General features: G+C 45.5%; 1 protein-coding gene across 1 annotated transcript; it reads left to right on the top strand.

The window, feature by feature from the left end:
* Positions 1 to 22,633: 22,633 nt before the first annotated feature.
* On the top strand, positions 22,634 to 27,538 carry LOC119348617 (protein MALE DISCOVERER 2-like). Its single transcript, XM_037616614.1, has 9 exons — positions 22,634 to 23,222; positions 23,330 to 23,465; positions 24,030 to 24,101; positions 24,605 to 24,748; positions 24,828 to 24,947; positions 25,573 to 26,006; positions 26,141 to 26,331; positions 26,415 to 26,547; positions 26,674 to 27,538. The coding sequence occupies exons 1-9, from the start codon at positions 23,129 to 23,131 to the stop codon at positions 27,237 to 27,239; spliced, it is 1,890 nt and encodes a 629-aa protein (XP_037472511.1). The 5' UTR covers positions 22,634 to 23,128; the 3' UTR covers positions 27,240 to 27,538.
* Positions 27,539 to 27,762: the final 224 nt, after the last annotated feature.

Raw genomic sequence — 27,762 nt, 5'->3', positions numbered from 1 at the left:
GGCGAGCGGTCTCATCGGCGGCACAGTGAACTATTTGCTAGCACCGTTGTCGCAGAGAAAGTTCGTGTGGAGTAACGAATAGGAATGCGCTGAGGCAGAGGATGGTGGTGAAAAAATGCAGTGTGCACGTCATGGCGTCGTCAGTGTAGTAGGACACGGAGGAGGACGCCAAAAAGAAGGACGATGACGACGGCGTCGGTGTAGTAGGACGCAGAGGAGGAGGTCAAAAAGAACGACGATGACGACGGCACCATTGTAGTAGGATGCGAGCGAGAAGGCCGAGAGGAACGATGTCGGCGATGGCTTCAGTATAGCAGGACATGAGAGAGGAGACCAAGAGGAACGACGATCGTGCGAGTGTAGTAGGACATGAGAGAGGTGGTTGAGAGGAAGGATGTCGACGATGGTGCTAATGCAAAAACATACGGGACAGAACGACGATGGCGACGACGCTAGTGTAGTAGGACGCGAGCCAGGAGGCCGATAAGGGGATGCCGACGATGCTTCGGTGTAGTAGGACAGGGGGGAGGAGGCTGGGAGGAAAGACACTGATGATGGCGCTAGTGAAGGAAATATGCCCTAGAGGCAATAATAAAGTTATTATTTATTTCCTTAATATCATGATAAATGTTTATTATTCATGCTAGAATTGTATTAATCGGAAACATAATACATGTGTGAATATATAGACAAACAGAGTGTCACTAGTATGCCTCTACTTGACTAGCTTGTTAATCAAAGATGGTTATGTTTCCTAACCATGGACAAAGAGTTGTTATTTGATTAACGGGATCACATCATTAGTTGAATGATCTGATTGACATGACCCATTTCGTTAGCTTAGCACCCGATCGTTTAGTATGTTGCTATTTCTTTCTTAATGACTTATACATGTTCCTATGACTATGAGATTATGCAACTCCCGTTTATCGGAGGAACACTGTGTGTGCTACCAAACGTCACAACGTAATTGGGTGATTATAAAGGCGCTCTATAGGTGTCTCCAAAGGTACTTGTTGAGTTGGCGTATTTCGAGATCAGGATTTGTCACTCCGAATGTCGGAGAGGTATCTCTGGGCCCTCTCGGTAATGCACATCACTTAAGCCTTGCAAGCATTGCAACTAATGAGTTAGTTGCGAGATGATGTATTACGGAACGAGTAAAGAGACTTTCCGGTAACGAGATTGAACTAGGTATTGAGATACCGATGATCGAATCTCGGGCAAGTAACATACCGATGACAAAGGGAACAACGTATGTTGTCATGCGGTTTGACCGATAAAGATCTTCGTAGAATATGTGGGAGCCAATATGAACATCCAGGTCCCGCTGTTGGTTATTGACTGGAAACGTGTTTCGGTCATGTCTACATAGTTCTCGAACCCGTAGGGTCCGCACGCTTAACGTTATGATGACAGTTTTATTATGAGTTTATAAGTTTTGATGTACCGAAGGAGTTCGGAGTCCCAGATGAGATCGGGGACATGACGAGGAGTCTCGAAATGGCCGAGACGTAAAGATCGATATATTGGACGACTATATTTGGACTTCAGAAAGGTTCCGAGTGATTCGGTTATTTATCGGAGTACCGGAGAGTTACGGGAATTCGCCGGGGAGAAGTATTGGGCCTTATTGGGCCATAGGGGAAAGAGAGAGGGGCTGCCTAGGGCAGGCCCCCCCAAGGCCTAGTCCGAATTGGACTAGGGGGAGGGGCCGCACCCCCTCCTTCCTTCCCTTTTCTCTTCCCTTTCCTTCTCTCCTACTCCTACTACATGGAAGGTCTCCTAGTTGGACTAGGAAAGGAGGGAGTCCTACTCCCGGTGGGAGTAGGACTCCCCCCTGGCGCGCCCCTCCTTGGCCGGCCGCCCCCTCCCCTTGGCTCCTTTATATACGTGGGCAGGGGGCACCCTAGGACACACAAGTTGATCTACGGGTCGTTCCTTAGCCGTGTGCGGTGCCCCCTCCACCATATTCCACCTCGGTCATATCGTCGCGGAGTTTAGGCGAAGCCCTGCGCCGGTAGAACATCATCATCGTCACCACGCTGTCGTGCTGACGGAACTCATCCCCGACGCTTTGCTGGATTGGAGCCCGGGGAACGTCATCGAGCTGGACGTGTGCTGAACACGGAGGTGCCGTACGTTCGGTGCTTGGATCGGTCGAATCGTGAAGACGTACGACTACATCAACCGCGTTGTCATAACGCTTCCGCTTAACGGTCTACGAGGGTACGTAGACAACACTCTCCCCTCTCGTTGCTATGCCATCACCATGATCTTGCGTGTGCGTAGGAATTTTTTTGAAATTACTACGTTCCCCAACAGTGGTATCAGAGCCTAGGTTTTATGTGTTGATGTTATATGCACGAGTAGAACACAAGTGAGTTGTGGGCGATACAAGTCATACTGCTTACCAGCATGTCATACTTTGGTTCGGCAGTATTGTTGGATGAAGCGGCCCGAACCGACATTACGTGTACGCTTACGTGAGACTGGTTCTACCGACGTGCTTTGCACACAGGTGGCTGGCGGGTGTCATTTTCTCCAACTTTAGTTGAACCGAGTGTGGCTACGCCCGGTCCTTGCGAAGGTTAAAACAACACCAACTTGACGAACTATCGTTGTGGTTTTTTGATGCGTAGGTAAGAACGGTTCTTTCTCAGCCCGTAGCAGCCACGTAAAATTTGCAATAACAAAGTAGAGGACGTCTAACTTGTTTTTGCAGGGCATGTTGTGATGTGATATGGTCAAGACGTGATAAGATATAAGTTGTTGTATGAGATAATCATGTTTTTGTTGAAGTTATCGGCAACTGGCAGAAGCCCTATGGATGTCTCTTTGTTGCATAAGATGCAAGTGCCAAATAATTGCTTTACTTTATCGCTATACGATAGCAATAGTTGCAAGAGCAATAGTTGGTGAGACAACCATGTGATGACACATTGAAATAGATCAAGATGATGAAGATCATGGTGTCGTGCCAGTGACGATAGAGATCATGACAGTACTTTGGAGATGGAGATCAAAGGCGCAAGATGATCATGGCCATATCATATCACATATTTTGATTGCATATGATGTTTATCTATTATACATCTTATTCTTGCTTTGATTGACGGTAGCATTTTAAGATGATCTCTCACTAATTATCAAGAAGTGTTCTCCCTGAGTATGCACCGTTGCCAAAGTTCGTTGTGCCCAGACACCACATGATGATCGGGTGTGATAAGCTCTACGTCCATCTACAACGGGTGCAAGCCAGTTTTGCACACGCGGAATACTCAAGTTAAACTTGACGAGCCTAGCATATGCAGATATGGCCTCGGAACACGGAGACCGAAAGGTCGAGCGTGAATCATATAGTAGATATGATCAACATAGTGATGTTCACCATTGAAAACTACTCCATCTCACGTGATGATCGGTTATGGTTTAGTTGATTTGGATCACGTGATCACTTAGATGACTAGAGAGATGTCTGTCTAAGTGGGAGTTCTTAAGTAATATGATTAATTGAACTTAAATTTATCATGAACTTAGTCCTCGTAGTATTTTGCAAATTATGTTGTAGATCAATAGCTTGCGTTGTTGCTTTCATATGTTTATTTTGATATGTTCCTAGAGAAAATTGTGTTGAAAAATGTTAGTAGCAATGATGCGGATTCGATCCGTGATCTGAGGTTTATCCTCATTGCTGCACAGAAGAATTATGTCCTTAATGCACCGCTAGGTGACAGACCTATTGCAGGAGCAGATGCAGAAGTTATGAACGTCTGGCTAGATCAAAATGATGACTACTTGATAGTTTAGTGCACCATGCTTAACGGCTTAGAATCGGGACTTCAAAGACGTTTTGAACGTCATGGACCATATGAGATGTTCCAGGAGTTGAAGTTAATATTTCCAGCAAATACCCGAGTTGAGAGATATGAAGTCTCCAACAAGTTATATAGCTAAAAGATGGAGGAGAATCGCTCAACTAGTGAGCATGTGCTCAGACTGTCTGGGTATTTCAATCGCTTGAATCAAGTGGGAGTTAATCTTCCAGATAAGATAGTGATTGACAGAATTTTCTAGTCACCATCACTAAGTTACTAGAACTTCGTGATGAACTATAGTATGCAAGGGATGACGAAAACGATTCCCGAGCTCTTCGTGATGTTGAAATCGACGAAGGTAGAAATCAAGAAAGAGCATCAAGTGTTGATGATTGACAAGACCACTAGTTTCAAGAGAAGGGCAAAGGGAAAGAAAGGGAACTTCAAGTGGAAAGACAAGCAAGTTGTCACTCCTACGAAGAAGCCCAAAGCTGGACCATAGCCTGAAACTGAGTGTTTACACTGCAAAGGAAATGGTCACTGGAAACGGAAATGCCCTGAATATTTGGTGGATAAGAAGGATGGCAAAGTGAACAAGGGTATATTTGATATACAGATTATTGATGTGTGCCTTACTAGTGTTTATAGTAGCCCCTGAGTATTTGATACTTGTTCGGTTGCTAAGATTAGTAACTCGAAACAGGAGTTACAGAATAAACAGACTAGTTGAAGGGAAAGTAACGATGAGTGTTGGAAGTAGTTCCAAGATTGATATGATCATCATCGCACACTCCCTATACTTTCGGGATTAGTGTTAAACCTAAATAAATGTTATTTGGCGTTTGCATTGAGCATGAATATGATTTGATCGTGTTTATTGCACACGGTTATTCATTTAAAATCAGAGAATAATTGTTGTTCTGTTTACATGAATAAAACCTTCAATGGTCATACACCCAATGAAAATAGTTTGTTGGATCTCGATCGTAGTGATACACATATTCATAATATTGAGGCCAAAAGATGCAAAGTTAATAATGATAGTGCAACTTATTTGTGGCACTACCGTTTGGGTCATATCGGTGTAAAGCGCATGAAAAAACTCCATAAAGATGGATTTTCGAAATCACTTGGTTATGAATCATTTGATGCTTGCGAACCGTGCCTTTTGGGCAAGATGACTAAAACTCCGTTCTTCGGAACAATGGAACGAGCTACTGACTTATTGGAAATAATACATACTGATGTATGCAGATCTAATGAGTGTTGATGCTCGTGGCAAGTATCGTTATTTTCTAACCTTCACAAGATGATTTGAGCAGATATGGGTATATCTACTTGATGAAACATAAGTCTGAAATAGTTGAAAGGTTCAAAGAATTTCAGAGTGAAGTGGAAAATCATCATAACAAGAAAATAAAGTTTCTGCGATCTGATCGCGGAGACGAATATTTGAGTTACGAGTTTGGTCTTCAATTAAAACAATGTGGAATAGTTTCACAGCTCACGCCACCTGGAACACCACAACGTTATGGTGTGTCCGAACGTCGTAACCGCATTTTATTGGATATAGTGCGATCTATGATGTCTCTTACTGATTTACCACTATTGTTTTTGGGTTATGCATTAGAGACAGCTGCATTCACATTAAAAAGGGCACCATCTAAATCCGTTGAGATGACACCATATGAACTGTGGTTTAGCAAGAAACCCAAGTTGTCGTTTCTTAAAGTTTGGAGTTGCGATGCTTATATGAAAAAGGTTTTCAACTTGATAAGCTCGAACCCAAATCGGAGAAGTGCGTCTTCATAGAATACCCAAAGGAAACTGTTGGGTACACCTTCTATCATAGATCCGAAAGCAAAACATTCGTTGCTAAGAATGGATCCTTTCTAGAGAAGGAGTTTCTCTCGAAAGAAGTGAGTGGGAGGAAAGTAGAGCTTGATAAGGTAATTTGTACCTTCTCCCGAATTGGAAAGTAGTTCATCACAGAAATCAGTTCCAGTGATTCCTACACCAATTAGTGAGGAAGCTAATGATGATGATCATGAAACTTCAGCTCAAGTTACTACAGAACCTCGTAGGTCTTCTAGAGTACGGTCCGCACCAGAGTGGTACGGTAATCCTGTTCTGAAAGTCATGTTACTAGACCATGATAAACCTACAAACTATGAGGAAGCGATGATGAGCTCAGATTCCGCAAAATGGCTGGAGGCCATGAAATCTGAGATAGGATCCATGTATGAGAACAAAGTGTGGACTTTGGTGGAGTTGCCCGATGATCGGCAAGCCATATTGTATAAATGGACCTTCAAGAGGAAGACGGACGTTGATAGTAGTGTTACTATCTACAAAGCTCGACTTATCACAAAAGGTTTTCGACAAGTTCAAGATGTTGAATACAATGAGATTTTCTCACTCGTATCGATGCTTAAGTCTGTCCAAATCATGTTAGCAATTGCCACATTTTATGAAATCTGGCAAATGTATGTCAAAACTGCATTCCTTAATGGATTTATTAAAGAAGAGTTGTATATGATGCAACCAGAAGGTTTTGTCAATCCTAAAGATGCTAACAAAGTGTGCAAGCTCCAGCAATTCATCAATGGACTTGTGCAAGCATCTCGGAGTTGGAATATACGCTTTGATGAGTTGATCAAAGCATATGGTTTTATACAGACTTTTGGAAAGGCCTGTATTTACAAGAAAGTGAGTGGGAGCACTACAACATTTCTGATAAGTATATGTGAATGATATATTGTTGATTGGAAATAATGTAGAATTATTCAGCAAAGCATAAAGGAGTGTTTGAAAGGAGTTTTTTTTCAAAGAAAGACCTCGGTAGAGCTACTTACATATTGAGCATCAAGATCTATTGAGATAGATCAAGACGCTTGATAAGATTTTCAATGAGTACATACCTTGTGAAGATTTTGAAGTAGTCCAAAATGGAACAGTCAAAGAAAGAGTTCTTGCCTGTGTTGCAAAGGTGTGAAACTGAGTAAGACTCAAAACCCGACCACGGCAGAAAATAGAAAAGAGAATGAAAGTCATTCCCCATGCCTCAGTCATAGGTTCTATAAAGTATGCTATGCTGTGAACCAGACCTATTGTATACCTTGCTCTGAGTTTGACAAAGGAATATAATTTTGATCTAATAGTAGATCACTGGACTGCGGTCAAGAATATCCTTAGTGAGGACTAAGGAGATGTTTCTCGATTATGGAGGTGATAAAAGAGTTCGTTGTAAAAGTTACATCGGTGCAAACTTTTACACTGATCCAGATGACTCTAAGTCTCGATCTGGATACATATTGAAAGTGGGAGCAATTAGCTAGAGTAGCTCCATGCAAAGCATTGAAGACATAAAATATTTGCAAAATACATACGGCTCTGTATGTGACAGACCCGTTGACTAAATTTCTCTCACGAACAAAACATGATCATACCTTTGTACTCTTTGGGTGTTAATCACATAGCGATGTGAGCTAGACTATTGACTCTAGTAAACCCTTCGGGTGTTGGTCACATGACGATGTGAACTATTGGGTATTAATCACATACAGATATGAATATTGGTGTTAACTCACATGGCGATGTGAACTAGATTATTGACTCTAGTGCAAGTGGGAGACTGAAGGAAATATGCCCTAGAGGCAATAATAAAGTTATTATTTATTTCCTTAATATCATGATAAATGTTTAATATTCATGCTAGAATTGTATTAACCGGAAACATAATACATGTGTGAATATATAGACAAACAGAGTGTCACTAGTATGCCTCTACTTGACTAGCTTGTTAATCAAAGATGGTTATGTTTCCTAACCATGGACAAAGAGTTGTTATTTGATTAACGGGATCACATCATTAGTTGAATGATCTGATTGACATGACCCATTTCGTTAGCTTAGCACCCGATCGTTTAGTATGTTGCTATTGCTTTCTTCATGACTTATACATGTTCCTATGACTCTGAGATTATGCAACTCCCGTTTACCGGAGGAACACTTTGTATGCTACCAAATGTCACAACGTAACTGGGTGATTATAAAGGTGCTCTACAGGTGTCTCCAAAGGTACTTGTTGAGTTGGCGTATTTCGAGATCAGGATTTGTCACTCCGAATGTCGGAGAGGTATCTCTGGGCCCTCTCGGTAATGCACATCACTTAAGCCTTGCAAGCATTGCAACTAATGAGTTAGTTGCGATATGATGTATTACAGAACGAGTAAAGAGACTTTCCGGTAACGAGATTGAACTAGGTATTGAGATACCGATGATCGAATCTCGGGCAAGTAACATACCGATGACAAAGGGAACAACGTATGTTGTCATGCGGTTTGACCGATAAAGATCTTCGTAGAATATGTGGGAGCCAATATGGACATCCAGGTCCCGTTGTTGGTTATTGACCGGAAATGTGTTTCGGTCATGTCTACATAGTTCTCGAACACGTAGGGTCCGCACGCTTAACGTTACAATGACAGTTTTATTATGAGTTTATAAGTTTTGATGTATCGAAGGAGTTCAGAGTCCCAGATGAGATCGGGGACATGACGAGGAGTCTCGAAATGGCCGAGACGTAAAGATCTATATATTGGACGACTATATTCGGACTTCGGAAAGGTTCCGAGTGATTCGGGTATTTATCGAAGTACCGGAGAGTTACGGGAATTCGCCGGGGAGAAGTATTGGGCCTTATTGGGCCATACGGGAAAGAGAGAGGGGCTGCCTAGGGCAGGCGCGCGCCCCCCAAGGCCTAGTCCGAATTGGACTAGGGGGAGGGGCCGCACCCCCTCCTTCCTTCCCTTCTCTCTTCCCTTTCCTTCTCTCCTACTCCTACTACATGGAAGGTCTCCTAGTTGGACTAGGAAAGGAGGGAGTCCTACTCCCAGTGGGAGTAGGACTCCCCCCTGGCGCGCCCCTCCTTGGCCGGCCGCCCCCTCCCCTTGGCTCCTTTATATACGTGGGCAGGGGGGCACCCTAGGACACACAAGTTGATCTACGGATCGTTCCTTAGCCGTGTGTGGTCCCCCTCCACCATATTCCACCTCGGTCATATCGTCGCGGAGTTTAGGCGAAGCCCTGCGCCGGTAGAACATCATCATCGTCACCACGCCGTCGTGCTGACGGAACTCATCCCCGACGCTTTGCTGGATTGGAGCCCGGGGAACGTCATCGAGCTGGACGTGTGCTGAACACGGAGGTGCCATACGTTCGGTGCTTGGATCGGTCGGATCGTGAAGACGTACGACTACATCAACCGCGTTGTCATAACGCTTCCGCTTAACGGTCTACGAGGGTACGTAGACAACACTCTCCCCTTTCGTTGCTATGCCATCACCATGATCTTGCGTGTGCGTAGGAATTTTTTTGAAATTACTACGTTCCCCAACAGCTAGTGCAACAACACGCGAGGGAGGAGGCCGAGAGGAGCGACACGCCGACACCGAAAGTGACTCGACACACATCCTCTAGCGTAAGAGGGTCTATCATGTGCGCTCGATGGTGGCTCGACTCAGCCTGGCCCGGTAGAAACGGTCGATTTGAGCATTCCTTTGGATGCAGGTCCAGAGGTGCTTTGAGTTCTGTGCGGGCCAACTTTTCAATGCGACCCACGTAACCAAACGGGCCAAAAACATCCTGCGCGGCCCTGACCAGGCCTAGTACAGGCTACCAAATGCTTCCTAAGTGTTACTTATGATTAATGCATGGGTGTTATGTATTGTTTTTATAGACTTTGGTGTGCCCCTGCCTCCAGCCGGCTGGCATCGTGCAACGCCCCGAGACCGACGCTCCAGAAGACTTCCAGCTATTCCGAGATTCGTCGTGTGATTTGTTTTGTTCGTTGCATTCATCCTTGCATCATGTTGCATTTCATCACGCTCATCATGTGCATTGTGTGTTTCATGCATGATCACCCCTTGCATCACCCCTCCCCTCCTTCTCTTGCTTCTATTTGGCAAGTACCATTTTTCACTCCTCCTTTAATGTTCATCTCTTCCTCACAATTCAAGCATCATGCCACTCACCTCCCTGCCAAGTTTCACCTATTTTGGAGCTGGTTTGGTTGGGATAAAAAATGCTTCAAGTTGGAACCTAATTCAAACTTGGAATATTTTTTGGCCTTTAAAATTTCCCAAATCAGTTTTATTGAATACTACGCAAATTCAGGACCTTGAGAATTTTGTCACATCTCTCTAAATCCTCCCAAATCCCCCTCTGGTTTTCCTTTTGTTTTCTGTCTGAAGAAAAACGAAAAAGGAAAAAAAAAAGGAGGAGCAAGCCCAGCCGGCCTCTAAGGCCCATCTGCAGCCTAAGCAGGCCCAGCCACCGCAGCCTACCTAACCCTAGGCGCTCCCTTGCCCGATCCACCCCCTCTCCCTCTCGTTCCCTTCCACCCAGCGCCGCCAGGGAACCGCAGCCCGATCCCATCTCCCTCGCTCCAGCCACCCTCGCCCGACCACCATCTCCTCTGCGCCGCAGCCTCGTCAGCGCCGGCTCCCGTCGCCCCTGCCGCCTCGCGCCTCCACCTCCTCGCCGGCCGGTCGGAGCTCGCCGCGCCCTGCTTCTCCTTCCCTGCCTCCACCGCGAGCCCACCATGGCGCCATCCTTCCCCGCTGCGCCTCCACGTCGTCTTCGTGCATGCCACCGCCTTCCCGCATCTCTCTCCCGATCCCGTCGCCCGTCCATGGTCGCCACACCGTGTGCTCGCCGCCCTTGGTGCTCGCCACAGGACCTCCCCATCGCTCTTATCGATGACCAGCCGGTGCCTACAAGCGAGGGCTGCAGCTCACGCAGGAGAGCTCATGCTCGACCCCGCAACCCTCTGCCGTGCCTCCGGACGCCCAACCTCCGTCCCGCGCCCGCAACCCTGCTCTGGATCGAGAGGAGCTCGATCCCGAGCGCCTTCAGCCCGTCCGACCTCCTCTGCCTCGTTGTCCTCCAGCGTTGACCGAGCACCCAGCGAGTCGGGAGCAACTCCATTGCCCTGCGCCCGTTCTCCCCTAGATCGGTGCCTTGTTGCTCCACCTTGGCCGCGGTATGCCGCTGCCCGTTTTGGCGTTGCCAAGACCCTGGGACCCAGAACGCCAAGACCGCCTAGGTGGATTCCTTTCGACAAATACCACGACGACCGTCGAGACCGCCAAGTTCCACTGCCGATGAACGTTTTGGAATCGCCAAGTCAGACTACAACACGAAGACCATGTACAACTACGGACACCCGTGGATTTCACCAAGTACCCCGACGTCTACGAGATGTACCACTACCGTCGACCCGTGAACGTCTACTTCCCTCTACGAACTCGATCCGCCCGAAACGCACGCTTCGAAGGTATAACACCGAGACGATGTCCGTGGACCGAATGCATGTTGTATGAGATGCCCGTTTTTGCATCGTGTCCATTTGTCACTCGTTTCCATGCCACTATCCCGTGGGAACCCGGAAGCCAGGAGCACCCCACCATCTTGCATGACTTGTTCACGCCTCCTTTTGCACTGGTATCTCCGTGAGCTACCGGAACCGATATGTTGCCGTGGCATCATTTTCGGATATGTTGCCGTGGCATCATTTTCGGATATGTTGCCGTGGCACCATTTTTGTTTCGCCGCCGTGGCACCCTTTTTGTTCCGCCATGGTGACCAAATGCTTCATAACATGCTCATGTCAACATTTTCATAAAATTGCATAAAACTTGTATATGTCATCCGCATCATGATAACAACATTTAAAATGTTTAAACTTGTTGTTGCATTAAATTGCTAAATGCATATGGAGATTTACCGGATTTGTTGTTTTTATATCCGGCCCCATTTAAATTGTTTAGATGGTATAGTTTATATTATGCTTCACCTCTTGCCATGCTTAACAACATTTAATATTGTTGGGTACATAAACGGGATCAAACTAAATAACTTATCGTGGTGTTTCGTCAATATGCAACTCGTTGCATATTGAGCTCCATTAATTTGTAGGATTGTTTGTGCACTTTCCCATGCCATGCATATTTAAACCGGACATGCATCATACTCGATTGTGTATCGTGCCATGTTGTTGTGGTGGTTGTTTACTATGTTGTGTGCTTCTTTTCCGGTGTTTGCTTCTTCGGGTTGGTTCCGGTTACGTCGCGTTTGTGAGGACCCGTTCGACTACGTCCGTTTGTCTTCTTCATGGACTCGTTCTTCTTCCTTGCGAGATCTCAGGCAAGATGATCATACCCTCGAAATCACTACTATCTTTGCTATGCTAGTTTGCTCGCTCTTGCTATGCCAATGCTACGATGCCTACCATTTGCTTGTCAGCCTCCCAAATTGCCATGTCAAACCTCTAACCCACCATGTCCTAGCAAACCGTTGATTGGCTATGTTACCGCTTTGCTCAGCCCCTCTTATAGCGTTGTTAGTTGCAGGTGAAGATTGAAGTTTGTTCCTTGTTGGAACATGGAGATGTTGTTCCTTGTTGGAACATGTTTACTTGTTGGGATATCACAATATATCTTACTTAATTAATGCATCTATATACTTGGTAAAGGGTGGAAGGCTCGGCCTTATGCCTGGTGTTTTGTTCCACTCTTGCCGCCCTAGTTTCCATCATATCGGTGTTATGTTCCCGGATTTTGCGTTCCTTACACGGTTGGGCTATAATGGGAACCCCTTGACAGTTCGCCTTAAGTAAAGCTCCTCCAGCAATGCCCAACATTGGTTTTACCATTTGCACTAACAACCTACCACCTTCCCTTGGGTTCTGCAGACTCAAGGGTCATCTTTATTCTAACCCCCCCCCCCCGGGCCAGTGCTCCTCTGAGTGTTGGTCCGAACTGAGCTGCCTGCGGGGCCACCTCGGGGAAACTTGAGGGTTGGTTTTACTCGTAGCTAGTCTCATCTGAGTGTGCCCTGAGAAAGAGATATGTGCAGCTCCTATCGGGATTTGTCGGCACATTCGGGCGGTGTTGCTGGTTTAGTTTTACCCTGTCGAAATGTCTTGTTGTACCGGGATACCGAGTCTGATCGGAATGTCTCGGGTGGAGGTCTATTCCTTCGTTGACCGTGAGAGCTTGTGATGGGCTAAGTTGGGACACCCCTGCAGGGTATTATCTTTCGAAAGTCGTGCCCGCGGTTATGGGCAGATGGGAATTTGTTAACGTCCGGTTGTAGAAAACCCGAAGTTGACCTTAATTAAAATACATCAACTGTGTGTGTAACCGTGATGGTCTCTTTCCGGCGGAGTCCGGGAAGTGAACACGGTGTTGGAGTTATGCTTGACGTAGGTTGCTATAGGATCACTTCTTGATCATACTTTTATCGACCGTGCTTTGCCTTCTCTTCTCGCTCTCATTTGCGTATGTTATCCACCATATATGCTAGTCGCTTGCTGCAGCTCCACCTCATTACTCCATCCTTCCTATAAGCTTAAATAGTCTTGATCTCGCGGGTGCGAGATTGCTGAGTCCCCGTGGCTCACAGATACTTCCAAAAACCAGTTTGCAGGTGCCTATGTTACCGTGCAGATGACGCAACCAAGCTCAAGGAGGAGCTCGATGAAGATCTTGCCCTTTGTGTTGTTTCATTCTAGTTAATCAGTAGTGGAGCCCAGTTGGGGTCGATCGGGGACCTTTGTCGCATTTGGGGTTCTTCTTTTATTTTGGTTTCGTAGTCGGACCTTGATTGTATCTGGATGATGTAATGCTTTATTCATGTAATTGCGTGAAGTGGCGATTGTAAGCCAACTATGTATCTCTTTCCCATATGTATTACATGGGTTGTGTGAAGATTACCTCACTTGCGACATTGCTTTCAATGCGGTTATGCCTCTAAGTCGTGCTTCGACACGTGGGAGATATAGCCGCATCGAGGGCGTTACAAGTTGGTAATCAGAGCCTTCCCCGACCTTAGGAGCCCCATTGCTTGATCGTTTTTAGCGGCCGAGTTGTGTCTAGAAAAATATTTTGAGTCATTTAGGATTATATATATCGGAGAGTTAGGAATTCTTTTTACTTCCCAGTCTCCTCATCGCTCTGGTAAGGCATCCTGACGTAGAGTTTTGACTCTTCTCTTCTCAAATTTCACTAAATTTTTTTTTAGGATCACGCGGGTATCTTGGAATCGTTCCGATGGTTTTATGATGAGAACATTGTCTTGGTGCCTCCTGTCAGGGGTTTAGTGGAAGTGTCCCGGGGAGTTGAGCTCTGAGGTGTTGTCATCATAATTTTATCGTTGCAGTTCTGGAATACCTGAGTTTAGTACGCCGACATCGAAAATCTCTTTTATGCAGTTGTTGGTGAGATAACCCCGATAACCCAGTACTGAGGTGAGTACGGGAGTATTGCCATGACTTGTATAACGGACGCTTTTCGAAGGTTGAGGTAGATGATTTCCGAAGGTTTCTTGGTTATGTGTTGAAGGATGGATACAGCTGGATGTAGGATTTGTTAGTTTTGGGTGAGATATTATGCTTCCCCTGTATCCCCAACACCTGATTGCATAACCGGAAAATTTCGGGAGTTTCATAGGTGGGAATTCAAGTAGCTCTTAGGATATCTTTCCGGCGGATGTATGATATGAAATTGGGGTTCGACGTCTAGTGGTCCGCCTATTCACGGTCGATTTTACAGTGGTCTCGTTGTGTCTTAAAGAGTCCTTGGCTATGCCGACTCGGGGACGCTTTGTATGTCATGTGCACTGCCTTGTACATGATGGTGCTGTACACTCGAGCCCGTGTAGGCCCCACCACGAAAACTTCGGACGAAATCTCTATCATAGTTTGTTCCGGCTTATTCTGCAAGCCAGTCCTTTGTTTTTGTTTTGAGTTGTGGTATTCGAGTTGCTTCAATGTCAAGTGTTGATTCCATACCTTTCCGAAATGGTGTTCTCATACTCCGATGTGAATACCAATCCTTCTCGACAATCGAGATTGTCATGTCAATCCTTTTCAACCGGCGTGTTTCTCTTCAAGTGGATCCGATCACTTCAACATCAGCAAGACCAATTATCATTTCTTCTCAACGGTGTTTGTTTCATCCGTCTCCAAGTTGCCTTTGTTTTTTTCCCGCCCACCCACCCTTTTTCCTCAAGGACTAAGATTTCTTTACCAAGTATCCTTTTATTTTTGTGAAGTTTCTCCATTCTTTTCCGTCAATGTTCTTACCCGGTGGTTCTCAAGAAGATGTTCCACTAGTTCGTCATTCCTCATTCCTTTCTCTTCTTCGGTGGATTCAAGTCAAGTTTTGTTGGTCATACCTTTTTCCTCATTTCTATGTCTTCTCATACCGGTGCACCTCATAATAATTCACTTCCCGCTATTCAATTGTTCCGGAGTGCTCAAGATATCTCGAAGATTCGTGTTTCCACTCTGCATTCGTTCAAGCTCTTTCGAGATTGGTATCTCATTCAAGTCATTTAATTCAACCGGTGCGACATCTCTTTTAAATCTTTTCAACGGTGTTCTTTTGAGTGGGCCCTAACCCACAGGTCTTTTTCCAGGATCTTACCTGACTCTTCTTATTTTCCCGGCGTTACTCTCAAATTCTTTCCAAGTTTGACGTAAGAATGAGTTATCATTAGTCAAATGCTTTTCTCCAAGATCTTTCAAATTCTTTTCATAGTTGGCTCAACCTCTTCGCTTTTGATTCTTACGGTGTGCCTCAATAATTCTTGGTGGTGTTTCTCGTTGTCATTCTCATCATTTGAAGACCGAAGAAGAGTTTCTCTTTAATCTTGCTCTATTCTCTTCAAGATTCATGGTGCTAGCTTGTTGCCATCCTCTCATAATTGTTTTCGATTGTGAGAATCTTTTTCACCCATCAGGAGATATTCAAGAGTCTTCTCAGTTTGTCATCCGGAGTCCATCAATTCAGGTTTATTCATTCTCAGCCGTCAGTTATCATTCTCCTATCTTGCCGGTGCATCTATCGAATATCCTCTAATCAGTTCTTGATCTCTTTGTTCTCATGTATCTAGTTTGTCTCAAGCACCTTCGTTCATTTGCTAATTCTTACCGGTGATGCACCCCTACTTCGATCATTTTCAATTCTTACGGTGGTTCTTTCAAGATCTCTCTTCCTTGTTCATCATATCAATTCATTTGTTGTTCCAATCCTACCGGTGGTTCGTTGAAGACCTTCTCAAGTTTACGCTATACCTCTTTTAATCCTTTCTACGAGAATAAGTAGTATGCCAAATCCGTTGATTGTCGTCAATTTAATTGGTGAAGGATAAGCATAACATAATTCTTATTCTTGTTCATCCAAGTGATTAATTCTTTATTTCGGAGGCCCTTAAAATTCTCGGTTTCATTTGTTTCATCTTCTCTTTTTCCCGGAGTTCCAAGCTCTAATTATCACGGAGATCCATCTAAATCATTGCAAGGATTCACCTTGTGTTTTCAATTTCTCTTTCTTTTCATTCCTTTTGTTTACCGGAGTTCTTCATGGAGGTTCTACATGACGATTCATCAAGGATTTAATTCCCTTCTCAAAGTTTTCATCGAGATTCTTTCCTAAGGAGCTCAAGCTTTCTTCATATTGTAATCCGGAGTGCAATTTCTTTCTACCATATTATCGGAGGTGGTATTATGTCATTCTTGATAATTTGAGTTCATGTTTTCCATGATTCACATGTTGTTAAGAATGAGTTATTTTTAAATCCATCAACCTCGTTGTTGGAGTTATCTTGTGTCATATTTCACCTAAAAGCCTTCCATTGGAAATGTTGCTATTTGTGGTGCTTGCCAATGATCCAAGTTATCTCTTTATCATCTTGGTGGAAGAAGTTTTCATCTCTTCGTTGATCTCAAGCAAGCAATTGTTTCCGTTAGTGGCCGGTTGTCACCTCATAATTTTGAGATGTTTTCCATAAGCCCACTACAAGCTTGTGCTTTTCGTTGTTGATTTTCCAACAACTCCGTTCAATTCTTCTTTGCAAGGATGCTTTCCAAACTCATTTGAGGCAGAAGTTGGCATTTTCTTCTCCATTCTGTTATTCCAATGATATATCTTCTATTATTTCTTTCGGAGGCATTGTGACTTTGCTCTTTTCACTCACCATCTCGATTCGTGAGGATCGTGTTCTTTTCTTGCTTATCCATTTAACCGGAGTGTCGTGTTTTCATTCGAGTTCTCTAATTTTTTAAAGTTTTCCCTCCTTCCTCAACTGGAGAGCTGTCTGAAATCCTTCTTACCCATTGTGCCATTCTTTCAATAGTTCCGGAGGCAGTGTGTTGTTGATTTCATCAAGTAACATCCCATCTTCTCAAGTTCATGTTCTATTCCTTCCATGTTCAACCGGAGTACTGCCCGAATTCTTCCCCTCTCATCTTGTTTAACCGAAGTGGTTTCGAATTCTATCTTGTCCATTAAACTCTTGATTCATGTCTTTGCAACCTTCAAGTTCTCGTAATGTTCCTTGTTCCTCTTTCTAACGGATTGTTTGCAATCTCGTTCATCTCCTTTGTATTCTTTCTTTCAATTTGTTCAACCTCTCAAGGTTCTTTGGTTTCACTCATTGGTCAAAGAAGCAACTTAGTTTTACCTCTTCTCTTCCTCTTCCATTTCTCTCCGGTGCCATCCTAGATCTCGGGACGAGATCCTCTTGTAGTGGTGGAGTGTTGTAACGCCCCGAGACCGACGCTCCAGAAGACTTCCAGCTATTCCGAGATTCGTCGTGTGATTTGTTTTGTTCGTTGCATTCATCCTTGCATCATGTTGCATTTCATCATGCTCATCATGTGCATTGTGTGTTTCATGCATGATCACCCCTTGCATCACCCCTCCCCTCCTTCTCTTGCTTCTATTTGGCAAGTACCATTTTTCACTCCTCCTTTAATGTTCATCTCTTCCTCACAATTCAAGCATCATGCCACTCACCTCCCTGCCAAGTTTCACCTATTTTGGAGCTGGTTTGGTTGGGATAAAAAATGCTTCAAGTTGGAACCTAATTCAAACTTGGAATATTTTTTGGCCTTTAAAATTTCCCAAATCAGTTTTATTGAATACTACGCAAATTCAGGACCTTGAGAATTTTGTCACATCTCTCTAAATCCTCCCAAATCCCCCTCTGGTTTTCCTTTTGTTTTCTGTCTGAAGAAAAACGAAAAAGGAAAAAAAAAAGGAGGAGCAAGCCCAGCCGGCCTCTAAGGCCCATCTGCAGCCTAAGCAGGCCCAGCCACCGCAGCCTACCTAACCCTAGGCGCTCCCTTGCCCGATCCACCCCCTCTCCCTCTCGTTCCCTTCCACCCAGCGCCGCCAGGGAACCGCAGCCCGATCCCATCTCCCTCGCTCCAGCCACCCTCGCCCGACCCCCATCTCCTCTGCGCAGCAGCCTCGTCAGCGCCGGCTCCCGTCGCCCCTGCCGCCTCGCGCTTCCACCTCCTCGCCGGCCGGTCGGAGCTCGCCGCGCCCTGCTTCTCCTTCCCTGCCTCCACCGCGAGCCCACCATGGCGCCATCCTTCCCCGCTGCGCCTCCACGTCGTCTTCGTGCATGCCACCGCCTTCCCGCATCTCTCTCCCGATCCCGTCGCCCGTCCATGGTCGCCACACCGTGTGCTCGCCGCCCTTGGTGCCGCGCCACAGGACCTCCCCATCGCTCTTATCGATGACCAGCCGGTGCCTACAAGTGAGGGCTGCAGCTCACGCAGGAGAGCTCATGCTCGACCCCGCAACCCTCTGCCGTGCCTCCGCGCGCCCAACCTCCGTCCCGCGCCCGCAACCCTACTCTGGATCGAGAGGAGCTCGATCCCGAGCGCCTTCAGCCCGTCCGACCTCCTCTGCCTCGTTGTCCTCCAGCGTTGACCGAGCACCCAGCGAGTCGGGAGCAACTCCATCGCCCTGCGCCCGTTCTCCCCTAGATCGGTGCCTTGTTGCTCCACCTTGGCCGCGGTATGCCGCTGCCCGTTTTGGCGTTGCCAAGACCCTGGGACCCGGAACGCCAAGACCGCCTCGGTGGATTCCTTTCGACAAATACCACGACGACCGTCGAGACCGCCAAGTTCCACTGCCGATGAACGTTTTGGAATCGCCAAGTCAGACTACAACACGAAGACCATGTACAACTACGGACACCCATGGATTTCACCAAGTACCCCGACGTCTACGAGATGTACCACTACCGTCGACCCGTGAACGTCTACTTCCCTCTACGAACTCGATCCGCCCGAAACGCACGCTTCGAAGGTATAACACCGAGACGATGTCCGTGGACCGAATGCATGTTGTATGAGATGCCCGTTTTTGCATCGTGTCCGTTTGTCACTCGTTTCCATGCCACTATCCCGTGGGAACCCGGAAGCCGGGAGCACCCCACCATCTTGCATGACTTGTTCACGCCTCCTTTTGCACCGGTATCTCCGTGAGCTACCGGAACCGATATGTTGCCGTGGCATCATTTTCGGATATGTTGCCGTGGCATCATTTTCGGATATGTTGCCGTGGCACCATTTTTGTTTCGCCGTCGTGGCACCCTTTTTGTTCCGCCATGGTGACCAAATGCTTCATAACATGCTCATGTCAACATTTTCATAAAATTGCATAAAACTTGTATATGTCATCTGCATCATGATAACAACATTTAAAATGTTTAAACTTATTGTTGCATTAAATTGCTAAATGCATATGGAGATTTACCGGATTTGTTGTTTTTATATCCGGCCCCATTTAAATTGTTTAGATGGTATAGTTTATATTATGCTTCACCTCTTGCCATGCTTAACAACATTTAATATTGTTGGGTACATAAACGGGATCAAACTAAATAACTTATCGTGGTGTTTCGTCAATATGCAACTCGTTGCATATTGAGCTCCATTAATTTGTAGGATTGTTTGTGCACTTTCCCATGCCATGCATATTTAAACCGGACATGCATCATACTCGATTGTGTATCGTGCCATGTTGTTGTGGTGGTTGTTTACTATGTTGTGTGCTTCTTTTCCGGTGTTTGCTTCTTCGGGTTGGTTCCGGTTACGTCGCGTTTGTGAGGACCCGTTCGACTACGTCCGTTTGTCTTCTTCATGGACTCGTTCTTCTTCCTTGCGAGATCTCAGGCAAGATGATCATACCCTCGAAATCACTACTATCTTTGCTATGCTAGTTTGCTCGCTCTTGCTATGCCAATGCTACGATGCCTACCATTTGCTTGTCAGCCTCCCAAATTGCCATGTCAAACCTCTAACCCACCATGTCCTAGCAAACCGTTGATTGGCTATGTTACCGCTTTGCTCAGCCCCTCTTATAGCGTTGTTAGTTGCAGGTGAAGATTGAAGTTTGTTCCTTGTTGGAACATGGAGATGTTGTTCCTTGTTGGAACATGTTTACTTGTTGGGATATCACAAAATATCTTATTTAATTAATGCATCTATATACTTGGTAAAGGGTGGAAGGCTCGGCCTTATGCCTGGTGTTTTGTTCCACTCTTGCCGCCCTAGTTTCCGTCATATCGGTGTTATGTTCCCGGATTTTGCGTTCCTTACACGGTTGGGCTATAATGGGAACCCCTTGACAGTTCGCCTTAAGTAAAGCTCCTCCAGCAATGCCCAACATTGGTTTTACCATTTGCACTAACAACCTACCACCTTCCCTTGGGTTCTGCAGACTCAAGGGTCATCTTTATTCTAACCCCCCCGGGCCAGTGCTCCTCTGAGTGTTGGTCCGAACTGAGCTGCCTGCGGGGCCACCTCGGGGAAACTTGAGGGTTGGTTTTACTCGTAGCTAGTCTCATCTGAGTGTGCCCTGAGAAAGAGATATGTGCAGCTCCTATCGGGATTTGTCGGCACATTCGGGCGGTGTTGCTGGTTTAGTTTTACCCTGTCGAAATGTCTTGTTGTACCGGGATACCGAGTCTGATCGGAATGTCTCGGGTGGAGGTCTATTCCTTCGTTGACCGTGAGAGCTTGTGATGGGCTAAGTTGGGACACCCCTGCAGGGTATTATCTTTCGAAAGTCGTGCCCGCGGTTATGGGCAGATGGGAATTTGTTAACGTCCGGTTGTAGAAAACCCGAAGTTGACCTTAATTAAAATACATCAACTGTGTGTGTAACCGTGATGGTCTCTTTCCGGCGGAGTCCGGGAAGTGAACACGGTGTTGGAGTTATACTTGACGTAGGTTGCTATAGGATCACTTCTTGATCATACTTTTATCGACCGTGCTTTGCCTTCTCTTCTCGCTCTCATTTGCGTATGTTATCCACCATATATGCTAGTCGCTTGCTGCAGCTCCACCTCATTACTCCATCCTTCCTATAAGCTTAAATAGTCTTGATCTCGCGGGTGCGAGATTGCTGAGTCCCCGTGGCTCACAGATACTTCCAAAAACCAGTTTGCAGGTGCCTATGTTACCATGCAGATGACGCAACCAAGCTCAAGGAGGAGCTCGATGAAAATCTTGCCCTTTGTGTTGTTTCGTTCTAGTTAATCAGTAGTGGAGCCCAGTTGGGGTCGATCGGGGACCTTTGTCGCATATGGGGTTCTTCTTTTATTTTGGTTCCGTAGTCTGACCTTGATTGTATCTGGATGATGTAATGTTTTATTCATGTAATTGTGTGAAGTGGCGATTGTAAGCCAACTATGTATCTCTTTCCCATATGTATTACATGGGTTGTGTGAAGATTACCTCACTTGCGACATTGTTTTCAATGCGGTTATGCCTCTAAGTCGTGCTTCGACACGTGGGAGATATAGCCGCATCGAGGGCGTCACACATCGTCAGGATATCGTTGTGCTACGCTCATGACATTTTTTATGGACGTTTTCTCTCCCATTGTAAAATATGGGCACATTTACTAGTAACATAAAAACACACAAATAATATCATACAATACATAATATTCACGTACGCGTTTACTAGCGGTTAGAAGAAAAAAAGATGTGTCAGCCAAACCACACAGTCCCGAGAAACTTTAGCGCAACGGTATAAGACTACCCATAGTGGGAGTAATATAGGTAGTAACATTACACATATCTAGATAAAATAGATGATGTGGCAAGCAATAAATGAAAAAAAAGAGGCATGTGGTAACATAGCTAGTTACTAGTATGAGTAACATTACACATATCAAGGCAAGATGAGTCTATAGCCTAATAAATGAAGTGTTGCATGTTACCACACATATGTTACTCCCTACTACTCCCTCCTTTCCGGTTTATAGGGCTCAATTCAAAAATCTCACCAACCAAGGTAGATGGTGAGTGGTGGAATATTTTTTGTAGTTTGCAAAAGCATCCAATTAATGCTCTTGTTTTCTCAAAAAACTATGTTTACCAATGCATTAATTGCAGTGCATGCATGGATAAAGTACATGCATTGGTCAATTTTCTCTTAATACTTGCATCCAATGATTTAATGCACCTTAAAATCTGAACTTGTGATGGGGAACAACCAAATTGAGCCTTATAAAATGGAAACACTAAGATTTTGAGATAAGCCTTATAAATCGGAAAGGAAGAGATAGTAACATGGGCATATTATGTTACTACCCATCGTGGCTCTGATCTCTCCGGAACAAGGCTGCTTCCGTGGCGAGGCTCCTCTGTCATTTCATCTCACGCCCTCCACTGCTACTCATCCACGTCCACGTGACGTGACGTTCCAACCACCATTGACCTTGTCCAGGAAAAACAAGCTCTGAACAAGTCAATCATACCCCAAATTATTTCCAGATCAATCACGCCCCAATTGAACACGCACGAATTACGTCCATTTTTCCACGCCAGACCGGGCGACCAGCCCAACAGAAACCTGTGAAAAGGAACGAACGGACGGCGCCATTTCCCTCTCAGCCCGTTTGAACGATTCCATTCCGTCCTCCCTCCTCTCCGCGTGCGTGCGTGCGTTTTCCAGGCTAGTACGCACGCACGCCATTAGTGCGCCCGATTGCGCGTCCCGCACCGTCACCCGCCATCATTCCACCATTCACACCGCTTCTCCTTCTCCCTCCCCTCTCCCTCTCCCCCTCGTCGCCGCCTCCCCTTCTCCAGTAGTAGTAGTACTTTTCCCCGGATCCACCGGGGTTAGCAGACCAAGCGGCCGATTTGGTCACGTGTTCGCCCCTTGATTCCTTCTTGGCGGCGGCGGCTGCTGTCCCGCTGGTCTTCCTCCTCGCTTAATCCGCTCCGCGTCCCCTGCTGCTCCAGTCAGCCCGCTTCTACTCTCCAGTCGCTCCGGACCGGGAGGAAAGAAAAGATCGAAATACTCGCGGAGCTCACAGTTCTTTGGAAAGATCGACGGACCGGAATTAGGAGCGCTTGTTCTGGTGCGCCAGTTCTTGGAGCAGCGGTTCTTGGGAGGTCGCTCGCGTTCTTGCGGAGTTGCGTCGGGCATGGGGAATTGCCGGAGGAGAGGCCCGGCGGCGCTCTTCCTGCTCTGGTTCCTGGCGACGGGCTTCCAGCTGTGCGCTGCTCTGAATCACGAAGGTGCCGGGTCGTGACTTCGGTTGCTTCTTCTTTCGGCTGCGGTTTGTTGCTTTTCCAGCTTCTTGGTTTGACTCTGTTCAGGGCTTTGTTTCCTGGATTCTTTGCAGGTCTTGCGCTTCTGAGGTTCAGGGAGATGGTAGAGGCTGATCCCCGTGGTGCTCTGCTGGGTTGGGATGAAGGGCACGCTAGCCCCTGTTCTTGGTTCGGCGTGCAGTGCTCGGATGATGGACGGGTCGTAGGCCTGTAAGTTGCTTTTTTTGCACAGAAAAAGATGGAGCACGGATTTGTCATTTCGGCTTATTTGGAACAAATCAACGCCTGAATTAAACTGTTAATAAGAAAACCAAGGGATTTACATCACATTTTACTTGTTTAGGCTGATTTTTTTTTTGGGGGGGTTTGTGGCCATTGGCAGAACTGCAGAATCATATTAGTATGTTGTCTTGCACCGTTGGAAGAATGATTGGCATTTTCTTGTTCTAAAATATAAGGCATTCCAACTGCATTTAGGGAGCATCTTTCTTTGGATTGACAAGGAGGGCCCTTATTCTGCATGTGGAAATAGGGCCCTTTACAAATCTGCATGTGGAGCATCAGCTTATCTGTTTGCGGTGACATTTTGTTGAACATCTAGTTCCCCTGACATGCATGGGCTGTTTAGTATAGGATGCCCATCTTATGCAGCTATGTTTGCTCTGTTTAAATTGTTTTCTTTCATGTGTTATGTTTGCAATATTTCCCTATGATCTGATTGATAATATGTATTTGTATGTTTTTGACTAATTTGTGTGTGCCTTTGCTTTGTAGGAACTTGTCAAATCTTGGTCTGAAAGGCACGTTATCTCCTGAGATTGGACAGCTTATTAATATGCATTCTCTGTAAGCATATTCTGTACTTCCTTCAGTAATATTTTTTCTGGAGCACTTTGATATGACATTACATGTTTCACACTTTGAACCATAAGATAGTATTTGATATTTCTGAAACTACCACTGAATCAGAGTCATTTTGCACTTCGATCTAGGATTTTATGTTAAGCGCAGCAGTAAAGCTGTAACTTTGTAGTGTATATGTTTTCCTTATGAGGCTTCATGGAATACCGTCTGCATGAATCTAATTCAAGTACATGATTGTTTGATGGCAAATAGACCCCCCACTCCCCCAAGAGCCACCCACCCATTGCAAAGAGCTCTGTATTTTTCCTATCGTTAGTAGCATCATAAATCTAACTGTTAAATTACGTATGCCCATTCAGGCCTTCACCAAGAAAGCTTCTTGTATCTACAGATATCATTTTTTGTATCTTATGCACTTGTGTTACTTGTGAAAATGATGTCCGCCCTTCAAACTTTTCTGATCTATTTTTCTTCCATCTATACAGTGTACTGCACAAGAACTTGTTCTATGGTATTATCCCTCGAGAGATAGGAGATTTACGGGAGCTGAAGGTGTTGGATCTGGGGTACAATAACTTCAATGGATCAGTTCCATCAGAGCTAATAAACATTTTAACCCTGGAGTTTATGTGCGTATGAACTTCGATATGTGTTTTTGCCATTTCAGTTTAACTTCAAACTTGACTGACCTTACTACTTGAATTGCAGCTTTCTTAAAGGAAACAGACTTTATGGTGATTTACCTCTTGAGCTAAATGAGCTCATTAGTCTGTGTGAGTCTCAGGTTCACCAAGGCAGGGCTTTGTCAAATAGGATGCCCACTGCAAGGTTTGTCTGAGCTTTCTTCTACTTGCATGTCTGAGAGTTAAACTTGTGATTATGCAAGGCTTGAGTGCAAGTTCAAATCAAACTGGGATTAGAGCAAGCTTGATTTTGGGTTAAAAAAATACCACCCTGCTCCTGCAATCACATGTATGTTAATGATAGCTGAAATTTTTAGAATTTTGACTCAACAAATGTCAGAGCTTTTGTTAGGAACTGTTCCTTCCTCGGTAAAATGGTAAATTACATCCTAGTCTTCCGTAGCAGTGTAAGGCCACCTCAATGGATCAAATGGATGTATGGCTTGTTGGATGCTCCTTTTACTTGAACACCAAGTAGGAAGTAACTACGAAGACCAGTATAAATATTTTGTTAGGAGAACTTCCTTTATAACGCGTCTCTGGAGTTCAGTACTTCAGACTGTCATAGGCACCATTACTTGGTTACTAGGTATACTTACATTTTGGTCTACAACGGATTCTTGGTTGATGAAACTTTTATTGAACATTTTTCCGTTAGGCTGATCTAGTAAGGATGGCTTGGAAATTTTATGGCTTCTTTAGCAGGATATTTTTTTGTACTGCAAACACGATCGTTTGTTTCCTCTAACATCCAGTTATTCACTATGTAGGGGTAAGGACAGCGCTACAACCAGAAGACTTCTAACAGGCAAAGAAATCCATTCTCCAAAGAACGAGATGCTTGGTTCTGAAAATTCTGTATTAGAACCATCAGATGTGAGCCCTTTTTTTAAGCTCCATGAACCCCACAAGGATCCAACACCACCAGTTTTGCCCCATGCCCTGACACCACCTCCTCCTTCTGAACCTGCTCCTTCCCTTGCCCCTCTTGTATCTCCCAACAAAGACCAAATCTTAAGCAAAGGGAGCAAGGGCAAGAGCGGGAAGAGCAGTTCTGTGACGATATATGCATTAATAGGAGCAGCGATTTGTTTTGTGATTCTATCCTTGTCAGCTGCAATATTTATTTGCTACCGCCGTGGGAAGGCTAGCAGTGTTGTGCCCATGTCTTCAAGTAGGGAACTGCAGACCACTATCCTGGGAGGTTAGTGTGCTGACAGATTTGTTTTTTAACATGTTAAGATGCATTTCTACGATCATGATAGCAACAGTGTGTGCTTCTAACGCACGCAACAGAAATTTGGAGTCAACTGCGGAATTCTGACTTCTATTTTGCAGGCATAGCTTTATTCAGACGGTCAGAACTCGAAACAGCCTGTGAAGATTTCAGCAATGTAATCGGTACGCTACCTGGATGTACATTGTATAAAGGAACTCTCCCATGTGGAGCTGAAATAGCTGTTGCGTCTACACTGATAAAACATGCCTACGGGTGGTCTGTTATAGCCGAAGCACAATTCAAGAATAAGGTATCTAACTGGGTTTTCTGTTTCATTCTTCTCAACGCTGTAAGGTGCTGAGTTTCTAACATAGATATGATGTTGTATTCTAGGTTGAAATGTTGTCGCGGGTGAACCATAAGAATTTCCTGAAACTTGTGGGTTACTGTGAAGACGAAGAACCATTTACCCGGATGATGGTGTTTGAGTATGTTTCAAATGGATCACTATTTGAGCACTTGCACGGTAAGAATTCCCAAAGTACATTTTGTTATTCTTCTTGCCAAGATGACTCGTGCTACTAGCCTACTAAGTAGCAGTTATTACTGTCCATTATTAGTTAATACTAACATCGAAACATTTTTGTTGCAGTTAATGAGGCAGAGCACTTGAACTGGCAGTCACGCCTGCGGATGGCGATGGGAGTAATATACTGCCTTTACCACATGTACCAGCAGTATCCTCCTGTGATCCTAAGAAACCTGAACTCGTCGTGCATATACCTGACCGAAGACAACGCTGCGAAGATTTCGGACATCAGTTTCGGCGATGACTGGAAAGAAGGCGAGGACGAATTCGATGAGCCTGAAGAGTGCACCATAGTGTATAGGTTTGCCTTGCTTCTGCTTGAGACGATCTCTGGAAGGCGTCCGTTCTCCAATGACACTGGCCTCCTGATTCTATGGGCGCACCGATACCTCACCGGCGAGAAGCCCTTGGCGGGTATGGTCGACCCGACCCTCAGATCAGTCCCCTTGGAGCAGGTCGCGGCGCTGACAGAGCTGGTGAAATTGTGCATAAGAGATGACCCCTGGCGGAGGCCGTCGGTTGGGGAGGTAACCCGGAGGATGCAAGAGATCACTGGGTTCTCTCAGGATCAGTCGACCCCAAGGAATAGCGCGTTGTGGTGGGCTGAGCTTGAAATCCTAACGGTATAGAGAAATGGTAGCCCATTGTGGAATTGCCTTGAAGCCATTCTGCAGTCCATTTGGTAGAAGGATCAGAGGAAATTGTACAGTTTGGTTTTCTTACTCTTTAGGCAGGCATACAGTTGTACAGATATGCCTGCACTGCTCACACTATTCTTTCGTTCTTTTGGTAGATGGGATCTGTTCTTTTTTTCCTTCTTAAATTTGACTAGTGAAATCCTGCAGAAGCTTGTAAGGCGCAAATATGTGCCAAACGTTTGTAAATAAAGTTTGAAATGTGAAACAACTTGTTTCAACAGTTCAGCGAAGACTTAAAACATTTTGAAAAAAAAGTGAAGATTTGAAACGAAATGTACTATGTGCAGGTTTTGGCTCTCGTGTCGATCATCTTTTGCTATTCACAGCATTGCTCCCGCGCGCGTGGCAGAGCCACGACTCGGACGGCGGCTTCACCTGCAGCTGCAGCTGCGGCATCCGCCCGGACGTCGAGTGCAGCGGCGAGGAGGCTGCCTTGCCGCTCCTCCTCTCCCTG

The sequence above is a fragment of the Triticum dicoccoides genome, chromosome 1B (assembly GCF_002162155.2).
Source record: "Triticum dicoccoides isolate Atlit2015 ecotype Zavitan chromosome 1B, WEW_v2.0, whole genome shotgun sequence".
Taxonomy (NCBI): domain Eukaryota; kingdom Viridiplantae; phylum Streptophyta; class Magnoliopsida; order Poales; family Poaceae; genus Triticum; species Triticum dicoccoides.
The sequence above is the reverse complement of the archived record's forward strand: the minus strand, read 5'-3'. Positions and strand labels throughout refer to the sequence as shown.